Here is a 27,615-nt window from a genome sequence, read left to right on the forward strand (position 1 = left end):
CAGTCTGAACAGAGTGATGGGATACTGCCTCTGAAATTAGACGTGAATTGGTTTAACACTATCAAAGGGGATCAAGTCATCAGTTGTCTTAACACTGTATTTTGTCTACATTACATGTAGTGAAATGCAGTCACATGTATGCCTGTTTTTAAGCATTTTAAAATGACCTGTTCATGTATAATAAAACAAAAGTGGTATGTTTGTGTGTTGAGGTTGTCACAGCAGAACAGTCAAGTCTTGCTTAATGATTTTAAGCACTTCCTGTCCATTTAAAAAAACTTATCATGTGGAAAAATACCTTCCAGTCCATGTACTGTTCTCCTGGTCTGTTTCTGCTGCACATTCTTTGGGGAGAGATGATGTTGTTTCTCCTGTGTGAACACTTCCAGTTCTGTCTGAGGAGAAGATGAGGTTCCATTGCCTCCCACCACTAATGAGTGGCGAGATGGGTGAACTCCTCGTGGGAGGTCATTTCTTTCATTTTCAAAATCGCCCACTTCACCACAAGAGGAAGACTGTGGAGTGTGCCTCACTCCAGTCAAACACGTGCACATGGTAGGTTATTAAGTTCTGCATAATTCTTGTTATTTTTAACAAGGTAATTTATTTGTAAGATATTATACATCATTTCATATGTGCTGTCATCTTAGATTATTGTCCAACTGAATTTTTATTTATAGGGTTCTAAATGGTTTAATGGTGTCTTAAACATAGATGTATAGTAACGAAGTAGAACTACTTCACTACTGTACTTAAGTACTAAAATGCTGTATCTGTACTTTACTGGAGTATTATTATTTTTTCTACTATGTCCACTTCTAATTCAATACATATTTTCCATATTTTCTGCTGCCTTCACTCAACACTCAACACAGCTTCGTAATCTAGGTCCATTTGACGCGTCGTGACTGGCGCAAGGGTTCGCGCAGCAAAAACGACGCAATCGCGGTGGCTCCGCCCATGCGCGTTGGCCTCGCGCGCGGTCCCCTCGCGCCTACTCCTAAAGAGTGTGAACTTTTGGCCTTCAAAAATTCACCTTCGAACTTCAAGAAACACATCAGTGTAAGTTACAAATATAACGCGCAGAACACACACCAGCTTTAGCTGTCAGTAAGCGCCCGATGGATGGATTTTACGTCCAAAATACACCTTGTTTTCTCAGATAAATTAGGAATAACTTGTACTTCTGCGTCAAACCTACGACGTAGCTGGACATAAGTTATCTGTTTTTTGTGTATGTGCCCAGTTTTTTAAAGTTGATACTTGTTTTTACATACAGAACACTTGTATGTGTGGTCTTTGACCACTTTGATTTGTAAATGATATATAAAAAATTGATAATCAAACTTAGACGGCTTTTTAAAATTAATACAAAACAAAATACTTGTACTTTTAACTTTCAGTACTTGAGTAATACATTTTAGAATAAACTACTTGCAATTCTTAAGTAGAAATAAATGCTGAATACTTCTGTACTTCTACTTAAGTAAAGTTTTTGAAGAACACTTCAACTTCTACTCAAGTCACTTTTATGGGTATGGGTCTCTAATACTTTAATACTTTATACATGTCTAGTCTTAAAGCTAGTTTAGAAAGGCCCTTGTTTCCAGTATGTCTCAAACTGGGACTTTGGTTGGGTTTCATGTGTTCCTGGAGGGCTGGCATATGGAGTCCTCAGCATGGTATAAGGTAACGATAAGGGTGAATATATGGTGGGGAGTCAGTGCTAATGAGGTATGAGACAGCCATATTTCTAACCATCAAGTATGAACATGTGTTAGAGTACAAGGGGGCGATCTCCCGTGCGCTGCTATAGCTTAAAAAGGACCAAGTGTGTCCTCCCTGTAGGGAAAACATTCAGATGAGTGCACGCACACACACAAATGAGCACATTGTGATATGTCCAAGATCAGAGAAAAACAGTATTGGGTGTATTACAAACATCATTATTTTAAGACATGTTGGACGTATGACCGATACTAGGAGTCTGAGCGCCTGTGGTACTGTAGATCTCTTGTTTTTGCTACAAATCATATTGTTTTGTTCTACTCTAAAGGGGACTGTGAAGTTCAAACCACAACAATGAGGGCAAGAACCCATCCTGAACTTTCAGGATGTCAGGAGTCTATTTTCATGTAGGTGATGGCTCCACTGAGAGAGAATTGCATATAACTTCAGTCATATAACCTTTATTTTTTCCAGATTTCTTGGGTTTAAAGGAAAATCCCCACCTAGATGATTTTGGTCCAGCCTAATAGGACTATGAACTACTTTGATATTTTCGAAGTCCTTTTTATCAAGAGTCAAAGAAACAAAATGTATGTAAATATAGCATACATACATCATCATATTTCAAATGTATTTAAATATCCTATGATAACCTGATGTTGGTCTTTTAACACTTTAAATCAAAGTTTTTAATCCTTCCTTCATCATCGTAATCATTATTTGATATTTACATAAACTGAAGTGAAATGAATTTACTTTGTACACACAGAAGAATGACCTTTGGCCTTTAGTGTGGCTGACCACACCACAACATTCAACATTTGAAATGCTGAGACACAGCTCTGCATTGCTCAGCACATGTGTGCGAGCTGCCATGTTGTCACCTCAGCGAGCGGACTGTTTGGAGCACAGTGGTTGCTGTTTTCTCATTTTGTTTATTTTAACATGTCTGGGATCTTCACAGCTGAAACTAACAGGTGTCTTGCACACTTTGGCTTGGAGATTCAAAACCTGAAGCCTGTTGTACAAGCTTTCTTTTCAGCATGCTAATTATTTTTTACATTATTTCAGCAACCTCTTGCTAAGAGAGAAAACAAGGAAACTAAAGAGAGTGCTTTCTTCATGACAAATGTGCTCAATAATTGATTATAAAGTGCTTGACAAATATGCCTATGCACTACATCTATTACTTTTTACACACTGTCTGCCACCTACACTGTCTCTCACCAAGAGCTGATGATTTCATTAACAATCAAAATCCACACATTCCACAGAAAAGCACATCTGTCAGCTCCGTAATGGGCTTGTTTATGTACCACTCTGTGTGTGTCTTAGGCACCTGGCACTAGTGCAAAGAACACACGTGTAAAATCACTCATCATCTGAGGCCCGTCGTCCTGTGGCACCCCCACCTGACTGCGTGCTTCACAGGACAGCCGCCCCGTCGGGGCCCAGTGAGAACAAACACCACGCTCAACTTATATGGGGAGCACAGAGAAAACACGGGTCGTGCGTCTGATTGACCTTAAGGGTCAATCCCTGGAGGAGTCCTTCCCGTATACATACCAAATCTGGCAATAATGTGGCTGTGCCCTGCTGCTGCTGGCCGTGCTAATTGAGGCGTGGGTGGTGTCAGCGTGACCATGGACATAGCAGGATGCCCCCGAGAGCTCCGAACAAAGATGGCGGGCCTCCACGAGCGCCCCTCCCACCGTAATGTGAAGCAGCTGCGTCTCACTTTGCGTGATACAGCAAGACTCCAATTAATGAGGAGGAGGACATGTTGACCTACAAAAGAGAGGACGACAACAAACCCTGTAAGTACAAACAGGTTTGCTTTTAGAAAAAGCACCTCTCCAGGGGAGGAGGGGGGGGGGAGGTGAAAGAAGAGAGGAGCCGTGACCTCTTCCCCCCTGTCACTACATACCGCCTTCTATTCGCACATAATCCACTTCCCTTCTGCAGAGGTCAAGCTGCTGGTGCTTCCTTCCCTCTCCCTCTGTGGTCAGACTTGGACTGCAGCTTGAACAGTTGCTTGAACAGTTTTTTTTTTAAGCTCCTTGCATATTTATGTCTGCTCAATTTGACATTTTCCATCTCTGAGAATCAGATTTCAATCTCATGAAAATGTCAAGAAAGTATGCGTGCATAAACGTACGCGCGGCATTAGTACGTTTTGTGGACACGTACGACTGCTAATGTGAGACACAAATCCAGCATCTTAAGAAAAAAAACATGTGGCCAGGTATTTTTGAAAGAAAACAAAATGGATTCCATCCCAGGGCCACAGGCAGATTATGGTTGAAAATAACAGCATGTGGAACACACCAAATCATTGTAGGTGCTCATGCAACCGCATAATGAGCCAAGTTCTTCACTTGCTTTTGGTTCAGAATCTGCAGCCCTTATCTCTAGTTTACAGCATTAGTTTTACAGAACGACTTCAACAGCAGTGAGTGTAAAACCTGATTTCTTTTACTCAAAGGGTTTATGAAAATCTGTTGCCTTGACTCAACTCGTTTGCAAGCAAGCCTGATTTTTCCTGTCGCCAATGTAGCAGGCTATACACAAATGCAAGTCATATTTTAGGCTAGTGCCAGGAATTTTGAGCAGTTTAGTGTTCCAGACAGGTCACAGAGGTAGCGCACATGTGCACATGCTCGTAAATGGCACTTTCCACCAACGGGGAAGGATTGGAGTATGTCTGACATTAGGGTTATTGTTAGTGGAAAGCCTGTTCAACCAGGGCTCACACAGATGCCCCAGAACCCCCAGCCTCTCAGCCCAGTTTACCCCAGTGATCCACCCTCCAGCTCAGCGCTCCTGCCATCATCTGTCAGGCCATGTGGATTCTTGTGGCAATGCGGATTCAGTCTAGAGTACAGATGAGGACCAGAGGGACCATGTCTGTGGTGTTTATGGCAGTGCTCTAGAGGAGCATGTTGGCTTTAGCTCTTACCAGATTGTGGGTCTGGTGGAAGCACTAGAAGATAAGCCTGTGGGTGCTGATGATACATCAGATAAGGTTGGCTATGTCATGCCTGTGGTCAAAGCACAACACACAGCAATAAGGCTCCTTGTCTAGGCTACCGCTGGAGGTCACGAGCGTTCAAACCTTGCAGAGTGCGAGACATTGCTTTGTGGGTAATTTTATATTTTCTAACCTCAGGTAATGCCAGACTGCAATGTTCTGCTCAAATGTTCAATATGCTAATTGAAACTGTGGCTTTTTTTTTTTCTTTTTTTTTTTTTACCTCTGAAGATATTTTAAGCTTGGCTTATATATTATTATGCTTGAAAACGTGTTCTCTCATAAATCATGATTTTATGAAATAGAAAAATAGAATAGCTTTTTATTTTACAGCTGTAAATGTCTTCTTTTTATTGCAGGGCTATCCACATAATGCTGGGTGTTCGCCACCGAACACAAACCTTGTGAGTAATGTAAAAAGGATGGAGCCATCTCAGCTGCCCTGGTGGACACATGTCCTGTGTGAAAGCGTGCCTGCCGTCCTCTGCAGCTGTTATTGTAGCCTGGTCAACTGAGTCTTGCTGGAACTTCTACATCCTACTCCAAAGTGCTGCTGCTACCTTGCTGACGTTCCTAGAGGTTCCTTTGGAGGTGGACCAGCAGTTTCGATTGCCCTTGCGTGATGGTCTGTGTGAGCGCCTCTGTCAGGCCTGCAGTTAATGGGAGATGACGGTGGAGTCGCTGTGACCTAACTAGCCTGCCCCCTACAGGTTACATAGCAAGGCGTGTAGGAACACCAGTAGAAGGTAAGCCCACCACGACATGCCATACTTCTTAAACTCAGGCTGTGTGCTGCAGGATATATGTGATATGTGTAGGGACCCAGCATGTCTGGAATAAAGGTGTCATTTTGGCTCATGCCTTCATCATCCGTCACTGCAGAGATTAGCGTTGTTAACATTTTACTGAGGCCTGCATTAGGGTAATGTTGGAACTGGTGAGAATTACGATTACTGGAATCATTCCAGTTCCTTTTGCGGGGCAGAGATGCAAGCGCATTTTCAAAAATGGGGTTTGCAAAAACAGGGCCAGCTGCAAATATCTCTGCAAAGGGAGATGCAGAAATTTCTGTAATCAGAACACAAACAGGACATTATCACGAACAGGACAGAAAAGGTAAATGAAACAGGCACAGCACTAAATGGAGCAGTAATTGCACGTGGTGAATATCCCTTCTTCTCCCACTATTGAGCTTTCCAAGTCTCTGCCACCCCCCCCCCCCCCCCCCCCCCCCCCAACTGGTTTCCTCTCTCTTTTGATGTTGGACCCTCCTCGGTTATTTAGCTCTTTTAAAGGAGGGTTGAGGACGTTGGCTTTTAAGCCTTGCTGGCCAAGGTAAACTTAATTTGTATTGTGTACATATGGTTAAAAGTGCCTCTCTTGTAAAACGAGGGGTGAAGCGGTGGGCCAATGGGGACGTGGGGGAAATGCGTGCGGCGGGTTGAAGCATCGCACCCCCGCCGAGCCCCAGCTGCAGGGCTCTTATCAAGGCCTAAATGAGTGGAGGTGAGAAAAGACAGACGCAGGGAGCGAGCAGGTCCATGCTGGGGGGGTGGTGTGTGTGTGTGTGTGTGTGTGTCGGGGGGCGGGGGGGGGTGTATGCCTGCTTTAGGGGGCTGCTTTTAAGCAGGACAGAGAAGGAACTCTTTGATGAGGAAGGGGGGGGGCTGGTAGAGGGGGGGTCGCTTTGTACATCAAGGGTGTCAGCTAACCTGGGTCTTGGCAGGCAGGCCAGTTCAGGACCACTTTAATGACTGCCGTTCAAAATGGCCAATCTGATTTAAAGTTTTGATAGATGGTATTCTGTGTCAAAGTAAAAAGAAACTAAAGATAATGTAACTTGGTGATGAAGGCTAAATAAATAAATAAAGTTATGGATATTGTCTGACTATAGCAAAGGCAACATGCAATAACAAGTGGACCAAATTATTTGTGTCTGTACAAGAACAATTGGACAAAGTGGAGAACTTGGGCTGTAACCGACTGGCACATCATACTGATCAATTTAACAGAAGAAAGACTCGAAATTAAAAGCAAATGGATTTTGTTACCAAGAGCAGACGTTAGAAATACGTTTGCTGGTTTCAAGCATGTGTTGCAATGATTTGTAATCCAGCGCGAGACAGAAATGAGGTGGAAGGAGAATATTGGGAAGGGACCAGAGTGGAGAATCATGAGTGGGTTTAGCTGTCCTGTCCTGTCCTCTGTCCTCTCCTATGTCCTGTTCTGGCTCGTTATTGTCCAGTCACTAGGATGCTTTTAGGAGAAACATCTCCACACATCTCGTGAATTCTTACTTACCCAACAACACAGCATAGAGCCGCAACATGTGACCCCTCTATTGGGGGGGGGGGGGGGGGGGGGGGGGGGGGGACCGTTGACGATGACAGGGCAGTACCATCCACACAGCATAGAGCTGCAGCATGTGACCCCTCTATTGGGGGGGGGGAGAAAACCGTTGACGATGACAGGGTAGCAGAAGGAATCCTAACCTTGGTACGGCTCCACGGGTCCCTTCCCCAAGGCCCTTCCTGTGTCAGGGCTAATAACTTACAGTTGCTCCTAACAGAACAATAGATGCCATTGGAAGCATTCATCTACTGGGATGGCCACACAAAAAGTATGACACTGTAATTTGAACAGTTTGACTCTGGAGAGTCAAATAATTGACTCGGTGGTTAGGAGCTTCTTGTCTGAAGAAAGGAAAAAGTATGAAGGTGGTCATGAAAATGATCAGGCGTTAAAGTATCTGTATTCTAAATGGCAAAGAACAAAGGGTTATCTCCTTGTATGTTGATCAGGCAGATAAATAAATAAAAGCATTGTTATATTCTGCACTTGTGTGACAGCTGAAATTATGAAGTCAGAAGTTGTTTATTAAGTTCATGGCAAGCATGTGTTTCGGCTCATTTAAAAACATTTCAATCTGAGTTACTTCAACCGGTGAAGTGAAAAATTTAGGACTGTGTACCTACTTTAACATCAATTCATTTTTTAAAGGTTCCAATAGCTAAAAGTGTAATGGAATGCCCCAACCCCCCACCCTCACCCCCTCCACCCCCATATAGACTCCCTTGGTTCGGTCCGCTGTGTCCATGTGTGTTGTGTTGTGCATCTGTTGTTGTCACCATTGTTGCTGCCACTCTACCATGTTGGTGTTTGTTGTGTTATCTGTATCCCCTGTCTGTTGTTGTCCCCTCGTTGTTATGTGTATTTAACCCTTCTGTATAACCCCTCAGTATAATAACCAGCTGTATTATACTGTATTTGAATGTCTTTTACTGTCATTTTAGGTTTTTGTAAACATGATAAATGGATTTGAAGGGGCGTAACATCACAGCCTGTTTGCTAATTCACATTATTTTAAATGCACTTCGCTAGGTTGTCTTTTAGCATGTTGTATGTTAGTGTTTTGGACCAATCAAAGGGCTGTAAAGCACCTGCTGGTTTTTGGGGTTTTTTTTTTTTGTGATCGCAGTTTATGAGTCTGGCAGAACTATTTAACACATCAGATGCAAAAGAAAAAAAATCTACTAGAATTCCTGCATCATTAATACGCCTTATTATTTCACAAACGTTATTACCTGATCAACATTCCAGCACGTGTTTTTTTTTTTTTTGTGATGCAAATAAGCAAAAGAGCTTGATGAAGCTAGCAGCGTCAAACCCAAGAGGGTGAGATAACCACGCATCAGCCATGGCGTAGCGGCCAAGAACATGACCGCTCTCACCTTTATTTTCAGGTGTCACGTTCTCCTTTTGTTTTTTACATTTTAAAGCAAACCTATTGCCTATCATAATCATCAAAATCAGATTACATTTCTCTGTATGGTATTACTTCCCAGTTGTTTGTGCATGTTTTACTGCATATCTGAGTGATGTGAAAACATACAGCAGGCTTCTCCACAACTGAGGTTTGACCCTAATCATTAGCGTTTGGTGTGTAGCCTGTGGAAGGTTAGACTGGGTTTCATGCAGCCTCTGTTAAGGTTTGCTCAAGAGCTGAACTATGCAGACGTATGTTTACTTTTATTTGTAAATAAGGTTCACGGGTAAAAAGATTTTAATAAGATATGAAGTACGAGTTCAACTTTGACATGTCAATTTATTTCTCATTCTCCAATTCAACTTATCTTGTCCGACCCCCCAACCCTTACACACCACAATGTGATTTAAATTTTCTCAGCCCAAAATAACCCCAAATAATAATGAAAATCATTCAAGTTTTGGAATTTGAGAGTTCGGAGATTTTTACTCACTACTAGAATTACTTTAGTCCAACAAATTCATTAGATTTACAAAATAGATGCTTGTTAATTTTTTCTTTTTTTACATCTATATGTGATTTGTCTCCATTCATCACACAACATCTGAGTTTTCTGATTGAGTTATTTAAGACAGAGAAGGTGTTGGAACTCTTAAGCCCACCCACCCAAACCTGCTGTCTTCAATTTTCAAAATCATCTCCTTTTCCAGCCGTACAGTAAGTAATTAGCAGAGGTTAGAGTTTGCGTCTTTCTGAGAGGAACCAGGCTTATTGTCTTCAGCTAGGAGCAGGTGATAAAAGGGAAAGACCGTGTCAAGGCCAGATGTCCATGCTGGTGTTTGGTAATGACGCCATGTGGCCTTGAAGCGGAAAGCATGTAGATACAACAAAGCTTCAGAAGCCTGCGGGCTCCCTCCCTGTGTTTATGTGTGATGTACACGCAAAACACACACACGCACACACCACACACACACACACACACACTCACTCTCTCTCTCTCTCTCTCTCTCTCTCTCTCTCTCTCTCTTTCTCTCTCTCTTTATGCATTGCTATCTTTATGGGAGTTTACCACTGAACTATATATTAAACTTTAACCTCAACAACCAAAAGATAATTTGGCTTTGCAAATAGAAGCCACATTTTCTAGGGATTCCCCCCCCAATGTTCCCACATGCCAGACTTTTGTGTTTCGTGTTCGTGTTCTCCTGTGTTAGTGGAGATGCTCTAGACAGAGAACAAATTAAAGACATACTCACACACACTCTATATTCTATATGTTCTAATACCCATCTGTTGAGGTTAAATTACACAAGATGAAGATGTCTTTGGCATCCTTCTGGCTTAAAAATAAGGAAGAGATTGGATCAGAATATATTTGTATGCCATCACAGACTTTTAAGTTGTCTGAACATCTGTTCATTTGATACTGTTAGCATAGTTAGCATTCATTTATAAAGTTGCACAATAAGAATAATTTGACAGATACTTATATATAATTTATTCCACTATTCACACACTAAATCATCTCATACGCAGCACACTGAAACTGAACCACCTGCACACACTTCCCACCCTCATCATCCTCACACACATCCTCCTCATTCTTCATTTAATCAGAGCGCCACAAGATCACATCTCGACCAGCGACTCGCTGAGAAACCTTACAAGAAAAGGCTCTTAACTTTGAAAGCTCAGGCAACAGTAATTTAAACTCAAACTGTATGAGATCACTGAGACAAACAGAGACTGAGCATATTGCATAACCCTGTTGTTTTATTGGATTCCCAGAAATGTATGCCTACTTCTACAAATTCACCCGCAATTGTACATGCTTACTGCAAAACTCTGCTGTGATAAACCAGTGAGCAAATTATTGTCTTAACATGAAGATGCAAAATCTTCATACAGATTGACCTGACCCTATGAGGATCTGTGTTTATAACCTTTGGCCTTTAGGGGGTAAGAGGGCAGTGCATGATGCAGTAAGAGGACATTCTAATGTTCTTCTGAAGTTCATTATGATGAAAAAGAAGGCAAGTGAGTGAAGATTTGTCTTTTTTACTGTGTAGTTTTTATGAGATGTTTTAATGCCTCTTTACTGCCTTCCACACACATATGCCTACACTCTGTGTCTCCTGTACAAATTCTTATTCATTGAAGTTTGACAATAGTATTGTATTACTGCTATTGATAATCATTTAGGTTTTCAGAATATTGTGTTTGCATTTGCAGGGGTATTTGAATCGGTTTGTTATTCAGTGTTTCACACCGTGTAGGTACTTTTACTGAACAGGTCAGTTCTAGTGCTACTATATGTTAGCTTTCACTTCAAATCAACACAATCATTTATAAAGTCTGAGCTGTCCGTGGTTCTGAAGCACATGTATCAGAAATATGTCAGCCTGATTATGCTAAACTCACAAACCAAAAAAGATATTATGGATTAAGTAAAGAAAATATAAAAAATGATCGCAAACTGAATTTTACTCACACTAAGGATTTCCTGAAAATAAGATTATTATTAAATTATTAAATCCTTGAGTTATTAAAATCCAAGGCTGATCTAAATCAGATGGACGGTTTTAATAAAGCTCATTTGTTGTTTTGTAAACAAAGTTATTAGATGCTGTGAGTTACTTGCATGGTTTACAGACACAGTAAACACTATCTTCATTAACGGCCAAGGTAGCAGATGTTTGCCAAACTCGTGTTATTAACTTCTTCTAATCATTTCAAAAAGCTAATAAATGTGCTTGAACTGCAGAGCTCATGAGTTGGTGAGAAAAGACAGAGAAAAGTTTCACCTCTTCACGTCTTCGCACGAAGAACATTAAAGGGATTTCAAACAGGTAAAACCAAGTCGTCGTAATGAATGAAAGCTTCTGGAATTATGACAAGTTTATTAAATGTTTGCTTATTTATTTTCTATCACGTTTGACACATATTCAGTTTATTAAAAAACATGTCCAAGGTCTGGGCATATTAAATTACATTCACACTCAAAATTTGGTTTGACATTAGTTCAGTGTTCAGTCCTGGTGAAAGGTTGGCAGTTCCTCCGTCTCTCCGTCCCTCCGTCTCTCCGCTTCTCTCGCTCACTCGAGCTGAATTGATAAACACATGCCTCATCTCGGCCAACGCCAAGGCAAATGTTTGACACACCTGCTGAACAGAAATTGGAAACCTCTAGAGATCGCCGCAGATCCAAACCTCAGGCCGAACTGGCTCTGCGTCCGTACCGAGCGCGGTACAAAAATCAAACTATATTTAGCCGTGTTGCTCTTTGATTCTCGCTGACACGGGGCTCGCCGCTCCGCTAGCACGAGGAGCACACCTCTGTTACTGGAACTCCTTGGGTCTGGCTCAACGGCATCACGTCCTCGTCCAAAAATACTGTCGGGCCACGCTCCTCGGGGGCTATTAAAATCCGCCCTGTCTACTCGTGCTCTCCGAGCAACCTCTCTGGAGTGAAATATTCACAGCTGCTGCTGTGGTTTGGTCAACAAGCCACAGAATCCTCTGGGAAAAGACTCAAGTTGTGAAGCCTCGACGGCTATAATATATATTTCGGCTTAAATAAACAGATGGGAATTCCTTCACGCCTGAATGCTGAATATGGATGATGTATCTGAACGTGTTTGCTCTTAGCAAGCTGAAAACACTTTATATACAAAACTGGCTGAAAACAAAATTTGAGGCAAACGGCCCTTTGATAAACTTTTTAAATGATCGTTCGTATTAAATTACGTTCCGAATATACAGTGTGAGAGTATGGTTGTCGCTCAGCATGCGCAGACCTGTGAAGTGCTTTAGTAATACTGGAGCTAAACAAACACCGCTGAACTTAACCTGCTGGACCTAATATCTGCTATGAAGAATATTCACGTCACTCATATTCATGCATTGAATCCATTTTGGTCTATTCATATGTGAAGGTCGGTTTGTTGAACACCCAAGGTACATATAAACACAAGAACTGTCCTAACAGTGAGGAGAAAGGAAGCACGGAGAACCCGTGAGCATTGTAATATTTCACACATGGACACACATTGAGACACACTGAGACAGGCTTGGCATTAAACATTTAGTGAGTCCTCATGATTGAAAATCATTGCTTCTCTTGACAGTTAGTGATTGTGGCCTTTTATGTGCTTCCAGAAAGGATCCATGTGACCCATGACTGACACCGGTTGATCAAGTGGAGACCACACCCATCTCTGTTTGGTAGGAACCCACCCCTCCCCACATTACCGTAGTAACAGCAGGACCTAGTGTGGTGGTCACAGGAAGGGAAAAGACATTACATCAGAGATAATTAGAATCAGCTCATGGACAGCTAACTAATATTTACATTATCCCACATGCCTTTGGCCTGTCACCGCCTCTCCGAGGAGAGAGGGTGGGGATTATAATGACTACATGAGTGTAGAGAGTAACACATGGGTATGATCACCAGAGGTGTGTAGCAGACACAGAGACTAAACCCCTACCACTGTACACACTTTCAAATGGAGGAAGTAACTGGTACATAACAAGGAGGCACAAAGACACAGAACACAAAACACCCACTAAAATGGGGTTTCTCCCCCCTTATATTAAAGTACATTTTAATCTATCATAAGTACAGTTTATAAAAGGGAAACAACAAAGCTTAATGGAGAACTCAACCCAACTATGATGATGGAAGTCTGAAAATAAAAATGTGCCCCTTTTTGTAGTAAAAGACTCATTGCCATGTGCCAGCCAGCAAATATATACGTTGGAAGTGTGCAAGAATGGCTAAATAAAGGTGTTAAATACAGAAATGCAGGGTAGTCATTTTAGATAACTGCTGGCATCCAACTCTATGGTAAATCATCATTATTTTTCATTATGCAAATTCAGTTGAAAGATAAAATGGTATTAAAGCTTTCAAAGTGTCTCTGCTGTCACTAACACCCAATTACGTGCTAGACATGCTTGCGGTTGTAAGTGGAGACTATCCTGGATATGTTTTGTTTTATTATTTGTGTGTTTTGAAAGATTAGCTCACAGAAATCCTTGTGGAATGGAGTATGGCCTTTTGACACAATGGCATGCCTGACTGTAGTATGAGAGGAACATTTAGTTTTGATTAGCTTCACTGCAAAGTGCCTCTGCTCTGGGCTGTCTTGGCAGCATATTTAGAAATGCACACAATGGCATTCGGTTATGTTCCAAACAGTAAAGGCCATGATCAGTCATTTATAAAAGACCATATTTTGTCTCCATTGTTCCTTTTAAAATAAACATCAGCTTTTTGAAAAGTAAATGCTTAGCAAACTTTTATTTTGAAAAAAAAAAGAAAAAAAAAACTCTAAACCACTTGTTGACTTTGTAGGAAAAGCACTGTGCAATAGACACATGTTCTGCAGTAAAGAGAAATATATTTATTTATTCATGTTTTACCGATAGAATAGCTTTAAAAAGAGGAGCATAAATGATAAAAATGTCAATTCCATGTTTTTTCTTTGTTTTCCTTTAAATATTACATAAAATAAATAATTTATTCAAAAGCAGTCAGATAAAGAATGGAGCTATGAAATACAGTGGCTTTGCGTGTTAATAAAGTTTTGTTAGACTTGTTTATGCTATGGCGCTACCTTGGCTAAGTTGTCCTTACAGATCACCCTCTCGTCTTGGCCACTTACTCGAGCACCTTAAACGAGTGCTTCCAATAAGTATTTGCGCAACCAACAGTCCACTGAGTCACAGAGTCTTTTATGAGTTAGTACAGCATAAATAACTGCATCCAAAGGTCACACGCACACAAGTAGACATAACTGCACTCTGGGAAAGTTCTCTGTGGTTCATTAAGAGACATGGCCACCGGTCCTCCACTGTCCTCGTGGTCGAACATTTCATCCAAGGCAAATAATTTGGCGTTGAAAAATCTCTGATCATTTCTCTGTTGCCAATAACTTAAAAAACAAATATATGACATCGATCAGACTCAGTCAGAATGAGTTCGTACAGTTCTTTTACATAGTGCCTTCCTTTTATATATAAAAAAAGATACTGTGGAAAATTCCAAGTCTTTCCTCAGTGCAGTAAGCTGTTCCCAGGGTTCATGTCCGAGGCCGTAGCCTATGGAATAGGAATGGGCAGGAAGTGTGTGGTAGTGTTTTTCCGATGAGTCTTTTTGGCCCTTATGGTCTTGCCGCTGTTGTTCAGGCCCACAAACATGGGTTTCTTTCTGTGTCTCCACTCAGCCGAGGCGTAGGTGTTGTACCTGTTCTCCTCTATCCTCTCAATCAGCTTGCAGTCAGTGCCGAACTCTTTCTGGAGTAAAGAAACAGAATATGAGCTGTGAGATAATTCAGCTCAGGGGTCACCGCAGGTTCGTGCAGTTGAGTCGGACTGAAGCGGCCACATTCAACGTAATGTCTGCGCAAACACTAAAACCGCTCTAAAAGAGAATTTTTAAAAGAGAATAGTGTTTCTTAAGACCATTCAGAAAAAAGTAACTTCTAAACAGTTCCCTGTATATGACAAGTTGTATTCTAAACCACACAATGTCCATCTTCACGATCGTCCTAACAAATCATTAAGATTGTTAAAGTGACTATACGGATCTTCCACATCATTATTTTTACCGCCTGATCCTCTCTGATTTGATTCAGTGTCTCTGGGACAGAAGCCACCATTTTTCCTGTTTCAGGTAACATTTGCAATTCATGAGCGCAGTTGAATGGGTGGGGGGTGGGGGGGGGGGGCTGGGCGTTGGGGCTGGAGGGGCCGACCAACAAAGGCCGAGTGGCGGATTGTGTTGCCGCGTGGTAAATGGAGCGCCACTGCGCACACGGAGCAGCGTTCGGGGAGAGACGTCTGTGTAAGGAAGAGGGGCTTCTCAGCTTACTTCCTCCAAGATGACAGAACTCTTTTGCCGAAGCCGACTTTTGCTCGGGGATTTTACAGGCAATGGCGTGGAACTGCACTTTAAAAGGAGCTCAGGCTTTTTAAGGGCCTAGAGACATGAGAAACGGAGCGGAGTCTCCAGCAACATCAAAGGCCGCGAGCCCTCCCTGATCTTTCAGTGCCGTGCTTAAAAAAGAGCCATCAGACGTTTTCGATACTAAACACTCAACTTAAGCATACAATGTTTAAATAAAATTAAATGGAAGCTAAATTTACTTTCATCTAACGGATAAGCCTTGAAGCTTATTGCAGATATTGTCATTATTGTTAAATATATTTTCTGATGTGTACAATAATACATATATATTGAACAGTAGATAATGCATGCAAAGTTCATTTAATTTCTTAAAGCATGATTCAGCTGTAGCTGTTGGTGGGATTTGAACCTACCGCTCCGTACACAAGACCCTTCTTGTTGATGGCAAGATAGTAGTTGCTGTCGAGCCCCTTGATAGCCACGATGCCGACATCCACCGACTTGATTTCGAGTATACCTATGAAAACAAGAACAGACCATTGAAATGAGATGGAGATGGGGGTAGAGGCCCAAACACAAGCAAAACCTTACGCTGAATTATGCGTAAAGTGACGACGTTCATAGTCAGTGTTCACATCCAGGCCTTTTATAATAGTCGAGCGCAAAGGAGGAGTCTCAAAAGGTCACGTAACGACTCTCTGATTCCATTCGAGTGGACGAATTCATTGTTGGTGCACACTCAAATCCTGCCTGATATTTGAGTGATCACGGCATTCCTGCATCGTGCCCCTCGTCTGCCCCGCACACGCGTGACCGGCTGGCCCTGCTTCGCCCCGCCAGACATGTCGCACACGCAGCTGTCCCAGCTCACGTGTTTGATCTCCGCCCACGAGCCAGAGACCCTGGGTGAGGGTGTGTGCTGCTCTCTGCCAAAAGTGTGCGCACACACACACACCAAATACATTTCTGTTGCTCTGCCATTGTTTGCTTTCAGAGCTGGCGGGACAGAACCTAGAGTTCTACTGCGGCTTGTCATAGTGTTTTTGGACCATTACTGATTCAAGTTGCAGTACACACATCATTACTGTTTTCCCCCTTAAAGGCAATTACAAAGGCTCATAAAGTCACCATGCTTTCCAGGGGCTCAGCCTTGAACCAGTGTAAGTTCTGCTGGCCCAGTATAATGGAATTAGCATAAGGGATCAGAGGAGCTTTGTAGGGAAAGGTGGCCTTGCGCTATTCTGGGCTGTTAATTAATACCTACAGCTACACGAGAACAGCTGCACCCCAAAACATTAGTCAGGGTTCCAGCTCAACTCTGAAACAGCAGTAGTCTATTTAGCGCTATTAGCGAAACAACACAGAGCCTTCCATTTAATCCAAATTCACATCTGCCACATCCCCCTCGTACGCAGGGCTGGTGGAGACCAGCGCGGCGGGTGGAGCCACACCTGCAGAGCGAGGTGCAAATCGCAGTGGCTCTACCACAACAGAAGGATTAGGCAGGATCTAAGAGTTCCCCTTCCGCATGGACTCGGGTTGCAGCCATTGAGGGGAGATGTAAAAGAATCCAGTCAGCTCTCCGCTCCCCTCCCTCGCCTCAGGTTCGTGAGCAAGAGCGACGGGATGAAAGGAGGAAGAACAGAGTGGGATGACGGAGCTGCCGGGATTAGAGAAGGAAAATCCACCATCAAAGGCCGACGACAGTAATGGACCAAACGAGACAACACACACACACACACTCACACAATCCCATCACTACAGCTGGCAAGTCTTAGAGGTGTGTAGTGTCAATAGACAATCTACTGTAAGTCTTCAGGAAAGAAGGACCCGTTTTTTAAAAGCACAATTTGCCACACAAAGCCACAAGTGGGATCACTTTAAGTGCGATCACGCTTCTTGGTTTTTTTAAAGTAATTTTTTACAGTCATATCTGCTGGTCCAGTTTTCCCACAAGTCCTTTCTACCATCTGCATAATATAAGGCATCTGTTGAGACTCTCACAAAAATGTGAAAGAAGTTGCCTGTGGTGCAACTCGATCCTCTAGGTATCTTTGGTTTATACCCTCGTTGGGCTCGGATTACAACGGCTTAAAAGCTTCTCGGCTTTAACAAGCTTGGTCTACAGGCTCTGTAAAGCTGGACTCCCTGTCACTGCCTGACCATGTGTCCCAAGTGCGGCACTGCTGATAACTCCGGTCTAGCTCTGATCCAGCTCTGATCCAGTTCTGATCCAGGCCCCATCCAGCTCCGGTCCAGCTCCAATGATCCAGGTCTGGTCCTGGCCGTGCTCTCCTGCGAGCTGCTCTCAGCAGGCTTGGCTCGGGCTCTGTTGGTGGCCACCCTCATGCTCCACGGCGGTCCGGACTTTCTTGGCAGGGTGACAGAACACACGTTATCGCATCTTGCGATAATTACAAAAAAAACCCCACAGCTTCACATTTGCAGCTCTGCGCAGCCCGCAGCAACACTCGGGCCCGTAAGAGTGAGCTAGACCCGCATCCACTTCGACTCTCTAGCGCCCCCTATATGTGTCTCGCACTTCTTTGGTAAAACTATAGTGTTATCATTACAACGGACACGGACACGGCAAGACTCGATGAAAGTAAAATACGGGCTTCTCGGGCAGATACCGCACAGACCGCTGAAGCATCTGTCAGCATGGACACAGCACCGAGCCCTGGCACCCAGCCACCCTCACCTGCCTGTATGGCCGTGCATCTCCCTTCCATTCTGCTCCATCCTCCAGCAAGCCGAGCCATGTCAAACTGCTTAATTGTCCTGGGAACCCTGAAGTGCTGTTCATGTGACAGACATGTCTTATCAATTAGCCCCCTGGTTCCCAGACCATAAAGGAAACAGGGTCCCCATTAAAAGTCATCATTGGTGCTGACCCCGCGTTCGCTCCTGATGACACTGCTCTGCACCTTTGATCTGGTCAGCGCACGCCTCGGGCTCCGGGAGACGAGCGGTCTGATGGCCCTTCCGTCGGCCCGCGTACTGCTACCACACGCTGGTCAGCGCCTCTGTGTGAACCTGGTTTAGAAGGCCTGCGCACACACTTCTGCAGTTCACGTCCTGTGTTTCTGTGCCATAAAATGCTACAGTGTGTTAAAAATACAACCTCGCAGAGGTACATGTGGCTTGGAAAGTTCATATAAATATGAGAAAGTTGCCAAAAAGGAAAAGGTAAATGGAGGTTTTTTTTGGCATTTTCTGCGAGTCAAATAATTCAATGTTAACTTCACTATTTCCTATGTGTGTTGAACACTTCTGAAGCTTTGGACAGTGTATTCATTCAGAGCCTGTGCTGTCACCATACTATAATCAGAATGGATGCTTTTGTAAAGAGTAAACTCTACAAAGTTCTCTAAAACTTTTGCATCAGGCAAATACTGCAAGTATGATTTATATGTAATTGTTATTTAATTATGTGAATTATGTCATATATATTTTTACATCATTACTTCTACATGGTAATAACTGTCAGGTACACCATGATACACTGTTACAAACTGATTACCCTTGCTTCATCCATTTAAAATCACCATTTGTATGAATTTTACAGTCTGCGCTCGCTGATATCATATAATTTTTCAGCGGTAGAGTGGAAATATTGAGAAAAGCTAAACATCTAGTTCTCATCCACCTTCATAGATCTTTTTTTACGACCTTGTTTTCCAGATCTGTGCCTTTGCCAAGCTCTTGTGATTATATCATCATTCTCCTTAAAACACGCACACGAACCAATTCTGTTCATTTTAAAACTAGCTGGACAACACGATTTAAAACCACTCCATGACTTCATGGGAGAATCTGCATGTAAAAGTTAATGTTTCTAATACCAAAAGATACGTTTTAAGGTCAGTTCTGACATGGAGAGAAAATTTGAATTGTCATGGTTAGGTATTCATTATCTGGCCCAGCTTGTGTTTTGTAATGACTCACCTTATACTACTCAAAACAGCATTAAATTACTCCTGATGTTTATGAAGTGAATATCACTCACTCTCCATAAATCTGTTCGCCTAGGACCCAGCTTGCGTTCGCCCATATGGCACAAGGAAAGAGGCTGAGGGGAAAAAACAAGGCAGTAAAGAAACTCTAGATTCCTATACAACAGCCCACACCCACAGCCGTGCCTGTTAGCACCCGATGATCTACAACGTCTCCTTCCCTCTGGGCTCATGTAATGTGCATGTACCAGATTTCAGTGATGTGGTGCAGAATTTACAAGGTTACTTTTGAAGCTCGGGCTTAAAAATGACAAAGTGCTGTTTTCAATCAGTCAGAGGTTCCTGTTTGTTACATATAAGCGTTAAGAAAAACGATCTTTCTTTTGAGCCTTCGCAGTATTTCATGTTCTTTGCCTAAGCATCAGCAGACGTCTAATGTCTGACAAATTAATGAAGTGTGGAGACATGGGAGGGCACGAGTGTGTGTGTGCACCATTTCATGCAAATGCAACTCCACGACCATAAGCATTTGGAGTCATGCATGCTTGTAATTCGGATATGCGCCCACGCAGCCGTGTACACTCACCCCCAGCAACACACACGCACACGCACACACCACAGACTCAGGGCTGTGGCAGCACCCAGAGACCTCAACCTTAAATGTCAGCGCAGACACCCCTGCTGACGCGGAGCAGAGCAGCGGTGTGTGTGAACGTGTTGCATTAGTGGCTAGTAAAGCCACACAGAAGAGAGTGAGGAAGGGGGCGGGGCTATAGGACCTGTGCTGGATGAATCCCAGGTCTCCCAGTCCAGCCACCAGTTGCCTTAGGATAAGCCCCCCCGCCTCGACCCCCCTCGCTTCTTGCACATGCAATATATAATTATCCGGCATTCCTGCCTGCTCCTTTAAAACTGGGCCAGCCAGATGCATCCCTGGACCCACTGGCGGTCTCACTCCGCTACCTTTGATGCCTTCATTAGACTCCCCCACCACCATCTGTCCGACCACACTTCGCACAGGAATTCGCCCCGGTGATGATGTGAAGACGCGTCCAGGGAAAAGTTCACTCCATTCCCAGCGAGGTATTTTGCCCTGCGCACTCCACTGGTGTGCGGGGGGACTTTGCTAAGAGCTGCCTCTCATAGCATGCAAGTTGAACCATGCACTTGATGCACAATCCCCGTGCCTTGGGTACGGCCGTCAGGACGCCCACAACCACTGTCACGCTAACGGCAAACGGCAACAATAAAGTCACAGCCATTAATGAACCGACAGGCCCAGAGACAAGAGACATTATTACGCATGATACCATCAGCCCTGGACACTTCTATCTCCGCTTCTGTTGAAAGACAGAAGAATGAGACAGTTGGTCTGCTAGAGTGAAAAGCATGTGGTTCTATCAGTCAGTCGGCATCCCGTCCCAAAGCCCTTGGAAAGGTTCTGTGATTGGCAGTATGGAAGTGACAGGCAAATGTCAGAGCTTATTGAAAGCAACTGTACAGTCAGGTTTTCTCTCATGTGTAAAGGAAGACTGAGATAAACAAAAATGAGGAAAATCGTGCCGACTTTAAACACGACGCCTCCGTTTCCGACGTCCCATGCGGCTTTGGTCAAAATAAACCGCACGGAAAAACATATTCAGTGCTGCATTTGAATCTTCAACAAAAACAATATTTTACCCGAGAGTGCACAAAGTGCTGCATTTTATTGGAATCTAGACTTGGCTATACAAATAAGAAGTTCAAAAACGTTCATTTGGCAACTGGAGTCCATTCACCAACGATTGGTCAGGACTTCAGACCTGTGAAGTAAGTGTTCATTCTTTCAGTTGTCAATAGAAGAACTAGCTTTTGGTGCACAGACAAGCAAGCCACAGCACTGTTTCCCTCTTTCTCCCCAACACCAATCTTGGCACAAATGGCCCTGGGCTTTAAGTTATGGGGTCAAAGGTTAGGAATACATCTGGCCTTCCATACCTCTGTGATGAACTTTTAACAGGCCAAAAACAAGACATTAACTGAAAGGACATGTAGAAACTCACAACCAAATATCAGGGGAATGTATCTGTATGTGAAACAGCTTTAGCAGGGGACCCATCAGAAGTGGTTTTGTGAGGGTACCAACTGTTGAGTGTTTTTAACAGGTTGCATTTAAAATGTAATGAATTATGTGTGCAATAGGCAGTCTATTTGACATTCATTCTTGGTAGGATCGTAAAAGTGCAACACTAATTGATTTTAAATGCCTGCTGATGTTACAGTGCTGGCCTAATGCAGAAGCTGGAGTAAACCTGGGCTGTTATTTATGAATCAGAGGAGAGAAGTACTGTGAGGACATTCAGGTCAAATGGAATGAGAAGAAACATGGACGTTAACCTTTTGCACATCAGCTCAGTTCCTGTAAGTCACTTTTATTACTTGTGTGGTTCTGGTTTCTCGTGAGGGTTAGGGTTGGGGTTTTAAAATGAGCATCACAGTTGCAGAGGAGAAGCCCATGTCTACCGCATGCTGTCCACTGGGCTGGAGAAGTGTCATATAAATATAAATACACACACCCAGAACACATGGCTTTGCCCCATCTCACACAGGGAGGGTTGAAAGTCGTACATGGCAACAGAGAGGGACCGTGAGCTAAGGCCCAGACGGGTCAGCACAATAGAGGCGCAGCTGTAGTGGGAACCTGCTACTGCAGCCATGTGCTCGTCTCAACAGATTTGAAAATTTATGTTATGGGTAAAGTGCTCAGGTATCACATACACACATGTGGTGGAGAACAGTCGATTCTCCTGAGACCTTCCTGCTGAGAAAGTTTCTTTTTTGTTAATTCGTTTGTGACTGACTGGGTAACATCACACCGCTCTCCTGTCTGAGCCTAGAAGAGTCTCGCTGAGACCAGCCAGCAGCCCGGTCAACACAGGTCACCTCAAGGCCCACGCCCTTACTGCGCAGTACTAGGGAAAAAGGTAATACTCCCAGCTAATACTCCCTTACACTGCATACACTCTTTAACGTAACCAGTTCATTAATATTTCTGGTAGAAATATACAAGACGGATGTTACATTATAAAACAAATCTGAACGAACGATTTGCCTAATCCACCTCCACCACCCAGGACAGCCCAGCACCGGAGGCTGCAGAGGGAAGTCGATGCCCGTCTGAGTGTGTGCGGCACGCAGACGCCCAAGAGGCTATGCATCTGCAGCGGTCTGAAGAGAGCACCGCCAGGCCAATTGAGTTTGGCTTAGAAACACCTCATTGGAAGGGGCGTCATCCGTATCCCTAATTGAGCGGTATTAGATTCAGCCGTCTCTAAATGGACTGAGTGGGGGGGGGGGGGAAACGACCATTGTGCTGACCCCTGTTTGATGTACTGCCCACGACTTGACATGATGATTGGATGGACCTCCTGCACTTTGGACTCCACAACCAGTAGTTGAACCCTAAACTGCTAAATACGCTCAGTCAAACCTGTCAAGGCCTAATGATCCTCATTTAGAATTTCCTCCTGCCCGGCGCTGGAGTGAACTTAAAAGCAATGTTCTCAGGTAAGGAAACACACTTGTCCTTAGAACAGAGTTTGCTGTGTATGGTTTTTTTTCTTTCTGTTGGACCGTGTTAATCATCAGTCAGATATTAATGGAATAAGCAACCAGTCACCATTTTGCGGAGCCAGAAGAAGCAAGGTCAGAGCACGAGGGGAAAGTGTGAACCGTGGGCCAGTGCTTTCTCCGCTCCACGGGCCAGTTACGTGTGCTCTGCCATCACAGTGAGCTTCTTGTCTGGTGCACTCAATACGCCGAGGACAGCTCGAAGCCCCACCCTGGGCGCTACATCCAAAAAATGTCTTGTGGGAGATGAGAGTCTCCAGCACAATGTGACAAAGTGATACTGAGCAGATGGATTCTGAAAGGGAAATCAAACAATATGGGTAGGGTAGGGTTACGAGCTCTGTAGAGACGGGTCTATTGTGGAGAGCAGGGTGAGGGAGCAGGACTGGAAGAGGCAGGTCCGATAGATACTGCTGGCTGCTCCGGTGCTGACAAAGATACTCTCTAAGCACACCTCTAGGAAAGAGCAGCGCTCCCTCATACTTTAGCTACCTGCAAACATTTCTCCATATGCCTTCTTCAACAAACGTTGGGCATTTAAAAATATTAATAAATATTAAGCCCATACTTAATATTAAAAGAATAGCATTACTCACTAGCAACATATCTTAATTTCACGCAACATTTTTAATGGCTGTATTTTTGTCGAGAGATCTAATGACCGTAATGCATTAGTAATAAATAAGCATGCTGAAGGAAAGCGCACGTTTCTGTCCTCCTGTTCAGCGTTTGGGTCTGTGATTTATAGATGGTGTGTGAGTTCTCACACTGAGACTCCTTGAAGCTATGTGAGTTCTTTTTTTCACTTTGGACTCTAGATTGCTGAAGATCGCAAAGAATTACAATAGAATAAAGAAAAATAATGATGTGTAGATAGGTACATATTTCAAGGTAACATGCAATTAATTTATTTCAGTGTTCTCACTGCGTAATAAAGGTTCTGGAACATTCTATATATATATATAAACTGAAGTATTGCCAATGGAACAGTGACACTAAATTGTATTCAAATGCTCGTCACTGAATCTCAGATGATAAGACGTTAGTAGAAATAATAATTCACGTATAGTCACATCATACAGAGCAATCGAATGTTGTCTTGATCTGTGTTAAATGAAATACCACGTGCAGAGGGGTTTTTGAAGCGTTGGTTTTAATTGGGAAAAGAAAAATATTTCGAAGACACTCTTGATATCTTGCCAGCATCTCATGCTTTAACATTTCAGCCAATTCATTACAAGCTATTTTATAGAGATGTAAGGCAGCAAACGATGGTATCTGATCACAGGACCGATCAAGCGAATTCACCTTCGCAATAGGAACTGAGCTCAGCTCCTGCCCGACTGGGGTCTTTAGGAGCCAGAGCAGGAGAACACTGCTGCTACCTTGTGGGCACTGTCCCACTACAGAGTCACAGCACCGGGGCCAGCAAAAGCTTCCCAATGGCAGAACTCCGACTGGTTTTGGAGAAATGATTCATTCACCACTGAGTGGTTCTCCTCTCCCAGACCAGACCAGATCTCCACGACGCTGATGAAACAGGGCTGAGATGATAATGTCATTTCCCACAACGTCTTGTGCGGTAGCAAATGACGACCATGAAATGTTGTAAGCGGTCGGCAGGGATCTTTTACCATGCCAAGTGCGCTCACCGGCACCTAGAGATACTGCTCCATCTCCGTCAGATGCAATTGGAAAAAAGTAGACCTAAACTTCAAACTGGTCCTGTGACAAAACCAGGGCTACTGCAACTCTCTCAGAACGCGACCTGTCCTTACCTGTCCTTACCTGTCCTTACCTGTCCTTACAAGTCCTCACAAATAAGTGCTTGACCAAATGTTTTTTTTATTGAACATTCAAACCACATTATATCTCCTTTGCAAGGTTTTTAGTGTGACATATTAAAGAAGCAGCTGGATTAATTGAAGTAGCCACAGCCTTGTCTAGCAGAGTCCCAGTACTCTCAGTCTGTAACTAAACCCCGTGCACATGGGCCCCACATGTCAAAGCCTTTTTTTATTAAGACCAATGTGTGCGCAATGCACTAATGGAAAAGAGTGTAGCGTGTTTTGGACCATGGCTGCCAGGTGCCGTGCACCTAACTAGAAGCAGTATTTTAATGCAGTAACAAACACAAAAGAGATATCACATGGGTTCCAGTGCGGCCGACGCTGAAACACGACCACACGTGTGTTACATTACTATACCAGCTACTCCACAAAAGCAATAAGAGCTGTGAGAGCTTTAGCAGTCATAGTAAAAACAATAAAACTCTCCGGTGGAGTTTGGTAGAAATTTTTAATGATTTTAAATATTTTACTGCAAGGACGGCTCCTTTGGAAATGTCTAATTGCTTCCAGGAAATCTGTTATGAATAAATGTGGGCTCAGAAAAGTGCAGGCAGACACGCGGTGCTAACTACTGCAGCGCCTTCTGCTCTCCACGTGGAGAAGGTCCACACACACTGAGTGGTGGCACTATGAGCCCAGGTACGGTTCTGATTATCTGGGGATGTTTGGGACAAAAATCAAAGGAACCAGGAAATAAGCCTCGCCGTATCCTGGGAAACATTTCGTCTCTATGGGACCCACATGTGCGCGGCAGAGCAGGAGCGTCGGCAGACGGAGAAGAGGAGGAGGAGGAGGAGGAGGAGGAGGAGGAGAGAGAGAGAGCGGTACTTACTGAACGGGTCGTCTTTGCTCTTGGTGCCGTTGACGTTGCCGTTTTTATCGATCCTGAGAAAAAACTTCTGGTATGAGAAGAGCTTCCTCTTGCGCACGTCCCCCGTGAGGTGGCTGTAGCTACGCACGTGGCGGCCCACCACCACGGCGGACGAAGAGTTGCCCCCCCTGAGGGCGCGCTCGGCACCGCGGCCGCCATGGCACGCCACGGGCAGGGCCGAGCACAGCAGCAGGAGCAGCAGCACTCTGAGGCAGGACACGGGCCGGCAGGCGGAGGCAGCCTTAGTCACTTCCCATTTGCACATCGTACCGGAGGGCGGAGGACTGGGGAGAGCCTCACAGAAAGGTACATGCTGAAGAGGTGGCCGCGAGAGGGGGACAGGGCGGGGGGCAGAGCCCCGTGCAAACGCGGCAGGTAACGCTGGCGCTTCCGTGGCTTCCCAGGCTCGATCCGGTTCCCCTCGCGTCCGAAAGGAACGTGTCAACATCCATAACTCGAGACACTTCCACGGGGACGGGGACGGGGACGCCTCACCCCTTGGCCCCACGTTTCCCCCCTGGGTGGCGTGTCCCCCCGAAGTGCTCCGCAAATTCGGCTGAGGGTGGAATAAATCAGGAGAGCAAACAGGCAACAACAACAACAAGAACAGTGAAGGAAAAAAAAGAAGAAAAAAAAGTCCTTAAGGGGAAAAAAGTCAAAACAACCCAAATGAGTCAGGGAGGCAAATCTGTTCTTGATGAAGAGAGAAGAATCCAAAGTGGGAAATCAAACTCATGTAATCCCCCGGCTGTGACCTGTTCTGTCTGAAGCAGCTTCACTCTGGAAGGGAGTCGATGAGGGACACCGTGGCTTCTCTCTCTCTCTCTCTCTCTCTCTCTCTCTCTCTCTCTCTGTTGCTGAGTCTCTCACTCTGAGCGTCCCTCTGACTGAGAGCGCTGCCTTCTCTGCGAGGGTCCTAAGGTGGAGTGGATCTGCTCCTCTGAAGTGACTGAGCACTCACACTCTTCTCACCTTATTTATCCGGTGGAGGGCCCAGATGTAATCTCTTTAGCTAATAGGCAGTCTATGAAAAGCGGCTGGCTTTGAAGATCTGCGTGCGCGTGTGCTTGCTTGTGCGTGCGTGTGTGTGTCAGAACCAGAGGAGAAAAGAGCGGGGCGTTTTTTTTTTTTCCCTCTCTCTTATCCTATCTGTCTTGCTCTCTTTCTTCAAGTCCCTCTCTCGCTCTCTCTTTCGCCCAGCCCCTCCCACGCCACTCCCTCCCTTCTCGTCTGGGTCCAGAGCCCCCGAGACTTGCCCGGTGCAGAGCAGGTTTCTCCGTGCTCTCTGTTCTCCCAGCTAGCTGGAGCAGACCTCCGTGGCATGCGAGCCTTATCAGAGACACCTGGAACTTTTTACCCTAATTTACTAGCAGACTTTCTTTGCCCGTCTCCTTCATAGGACCCCCTGTTCCGTCCAACGACACGCCTTCGGTTATTCTAACCCTAGTGCATGTGCTATTGTCTGATATACTTTAAAGAACTGGTTACAAACCAGATATAGAATAGACAATTAAAAAAAAAACTATTCATCCATGCGATGTATGTAAAATGACTTTGAAGAGATCTTTTCCTCTTTTAAAATCCTGACACACCTTCTGTTGTTTACTGTTGCCGTTGTAGACTTTAAAAGTGCATATTACAACACAGATGTAGATGTATTATTTTAAAAAAAGTAATCAACCATGCAATGTCCTTAAATTGAGAGATTTTAATTAAGTACAACACATAAAGCAAGGAAATATAAGACCCATCACTGAACAAAAACCTTGGACCCATATCTGGATTAATTGTTGTTTAATTTCCTTTTCACATTGTCAGACAGAATCCATATTCAAGGTTCTTCACCTGCCAGAGCAACAGAGAACGTCCTCATAGTTTTAGCACCGTCAAG

The 27,615-nt window shown here is 44.1% G+C and overlaps 1 protein-coding gene and 1 long non-coding RNA gene across 5 annotated transcripts; one reads left to right on the forward strand and one right to left on the reverse strand.

The window, feature by feature from the left end:
• The first annotated feature begins 942 nt into the window (after window positions 1-942).
• Window positions 943-23,693, forward strand: LOC143482180 (uncharacterized). Of its 4 annotated transcripts, XR_013122149.1 has the most exons (8): window positions 943-1,062; window positions 5,119-5,505; window positions 10,482-10,562; window positions 11,290-11,374; window positions 12,684-12,749; window positions 21,656-21,794; window positions 22,271-22,357; window positions 22,508-23,693. It is a non-coding gene; the product is annotated as an uncharacterized LOC143482180 (long non-coding RNA). The 4 variants fall into 4 exon arrangements; XR_013122150.1 differs by lacking the exon at window positions 10,482-10,562 and having other exon boundaries at window positions 22,274-22,357; XR_013122147.1 differs by lacking the exon at window positions 10,482-10,562 and having other exon boundaries at window positions 951-1,062.
• On the reverse strand, window positions 13,907-26,895 carry fgf10a (fibroblast growth factor 10a). The gene is made up of 3 exons (XM_076980468.1): window positions 25,686-26,895; window positions 15,852-15,955; window positions 13,907-14,825 (listed from the first exon to the last, which is right to left on the reverse strand). The coding sequence occupies exons 1-3, from the start codon at window positions 26,170-26,172 to the stop codon at window positions 14,631-14,633; spliced, it is 786 nt and encodes a 261-aa protein (XP_076836583.1). The 5' UTR covers window positions 26,173-26,895; the 3' UTR covers window positions 13,907-14,630.
• Window positions 26,896-27,615: the final 720 nt, after the last annotated feature.

The sequence above is a fragment of the Brachyhypopomus gauderio genome, chromosome 18, assembly GCF_052324685.1.
Source record: "Brachyhypopomus gauderio isolate BG-103 chromosome 18, BGAUD_0.2, whole genome shotgun sequence".
Classification (NCBI taxonomy): Eukaryota; Metazoa; Chordata; class Actinopteri; order Gymnotiformes; family Hypopomidae; genus Brachyhypopomus; species Brachyhypopomus gauderio.

Excerpts from the sequence above, each read along its gene's own strand:
- fgf10a (XM_076980468.1), bottom strand. The coding sequence starts at position 26,172 with ATGTTGACACGTTCCTTTCGGACGCGAGGGGAACCGGATCGAGCCTGG. Across the intron at positions 15,956-25,685 it reads GAGCAAAGACGACCCGTTCA|GTATACTCGAAATCAAGTCG; the intron begins GTAAGTACCGCT and ends TTGTTTTCATAG. Across the intron at positions 14,826-15,851 it reads AGGGTCTTGTGTACGGAGCG|AAAGAGTTCGGCACTGACTG; the intron begins GTAGGTTCAAAT and ends TCTTTACTCCAG.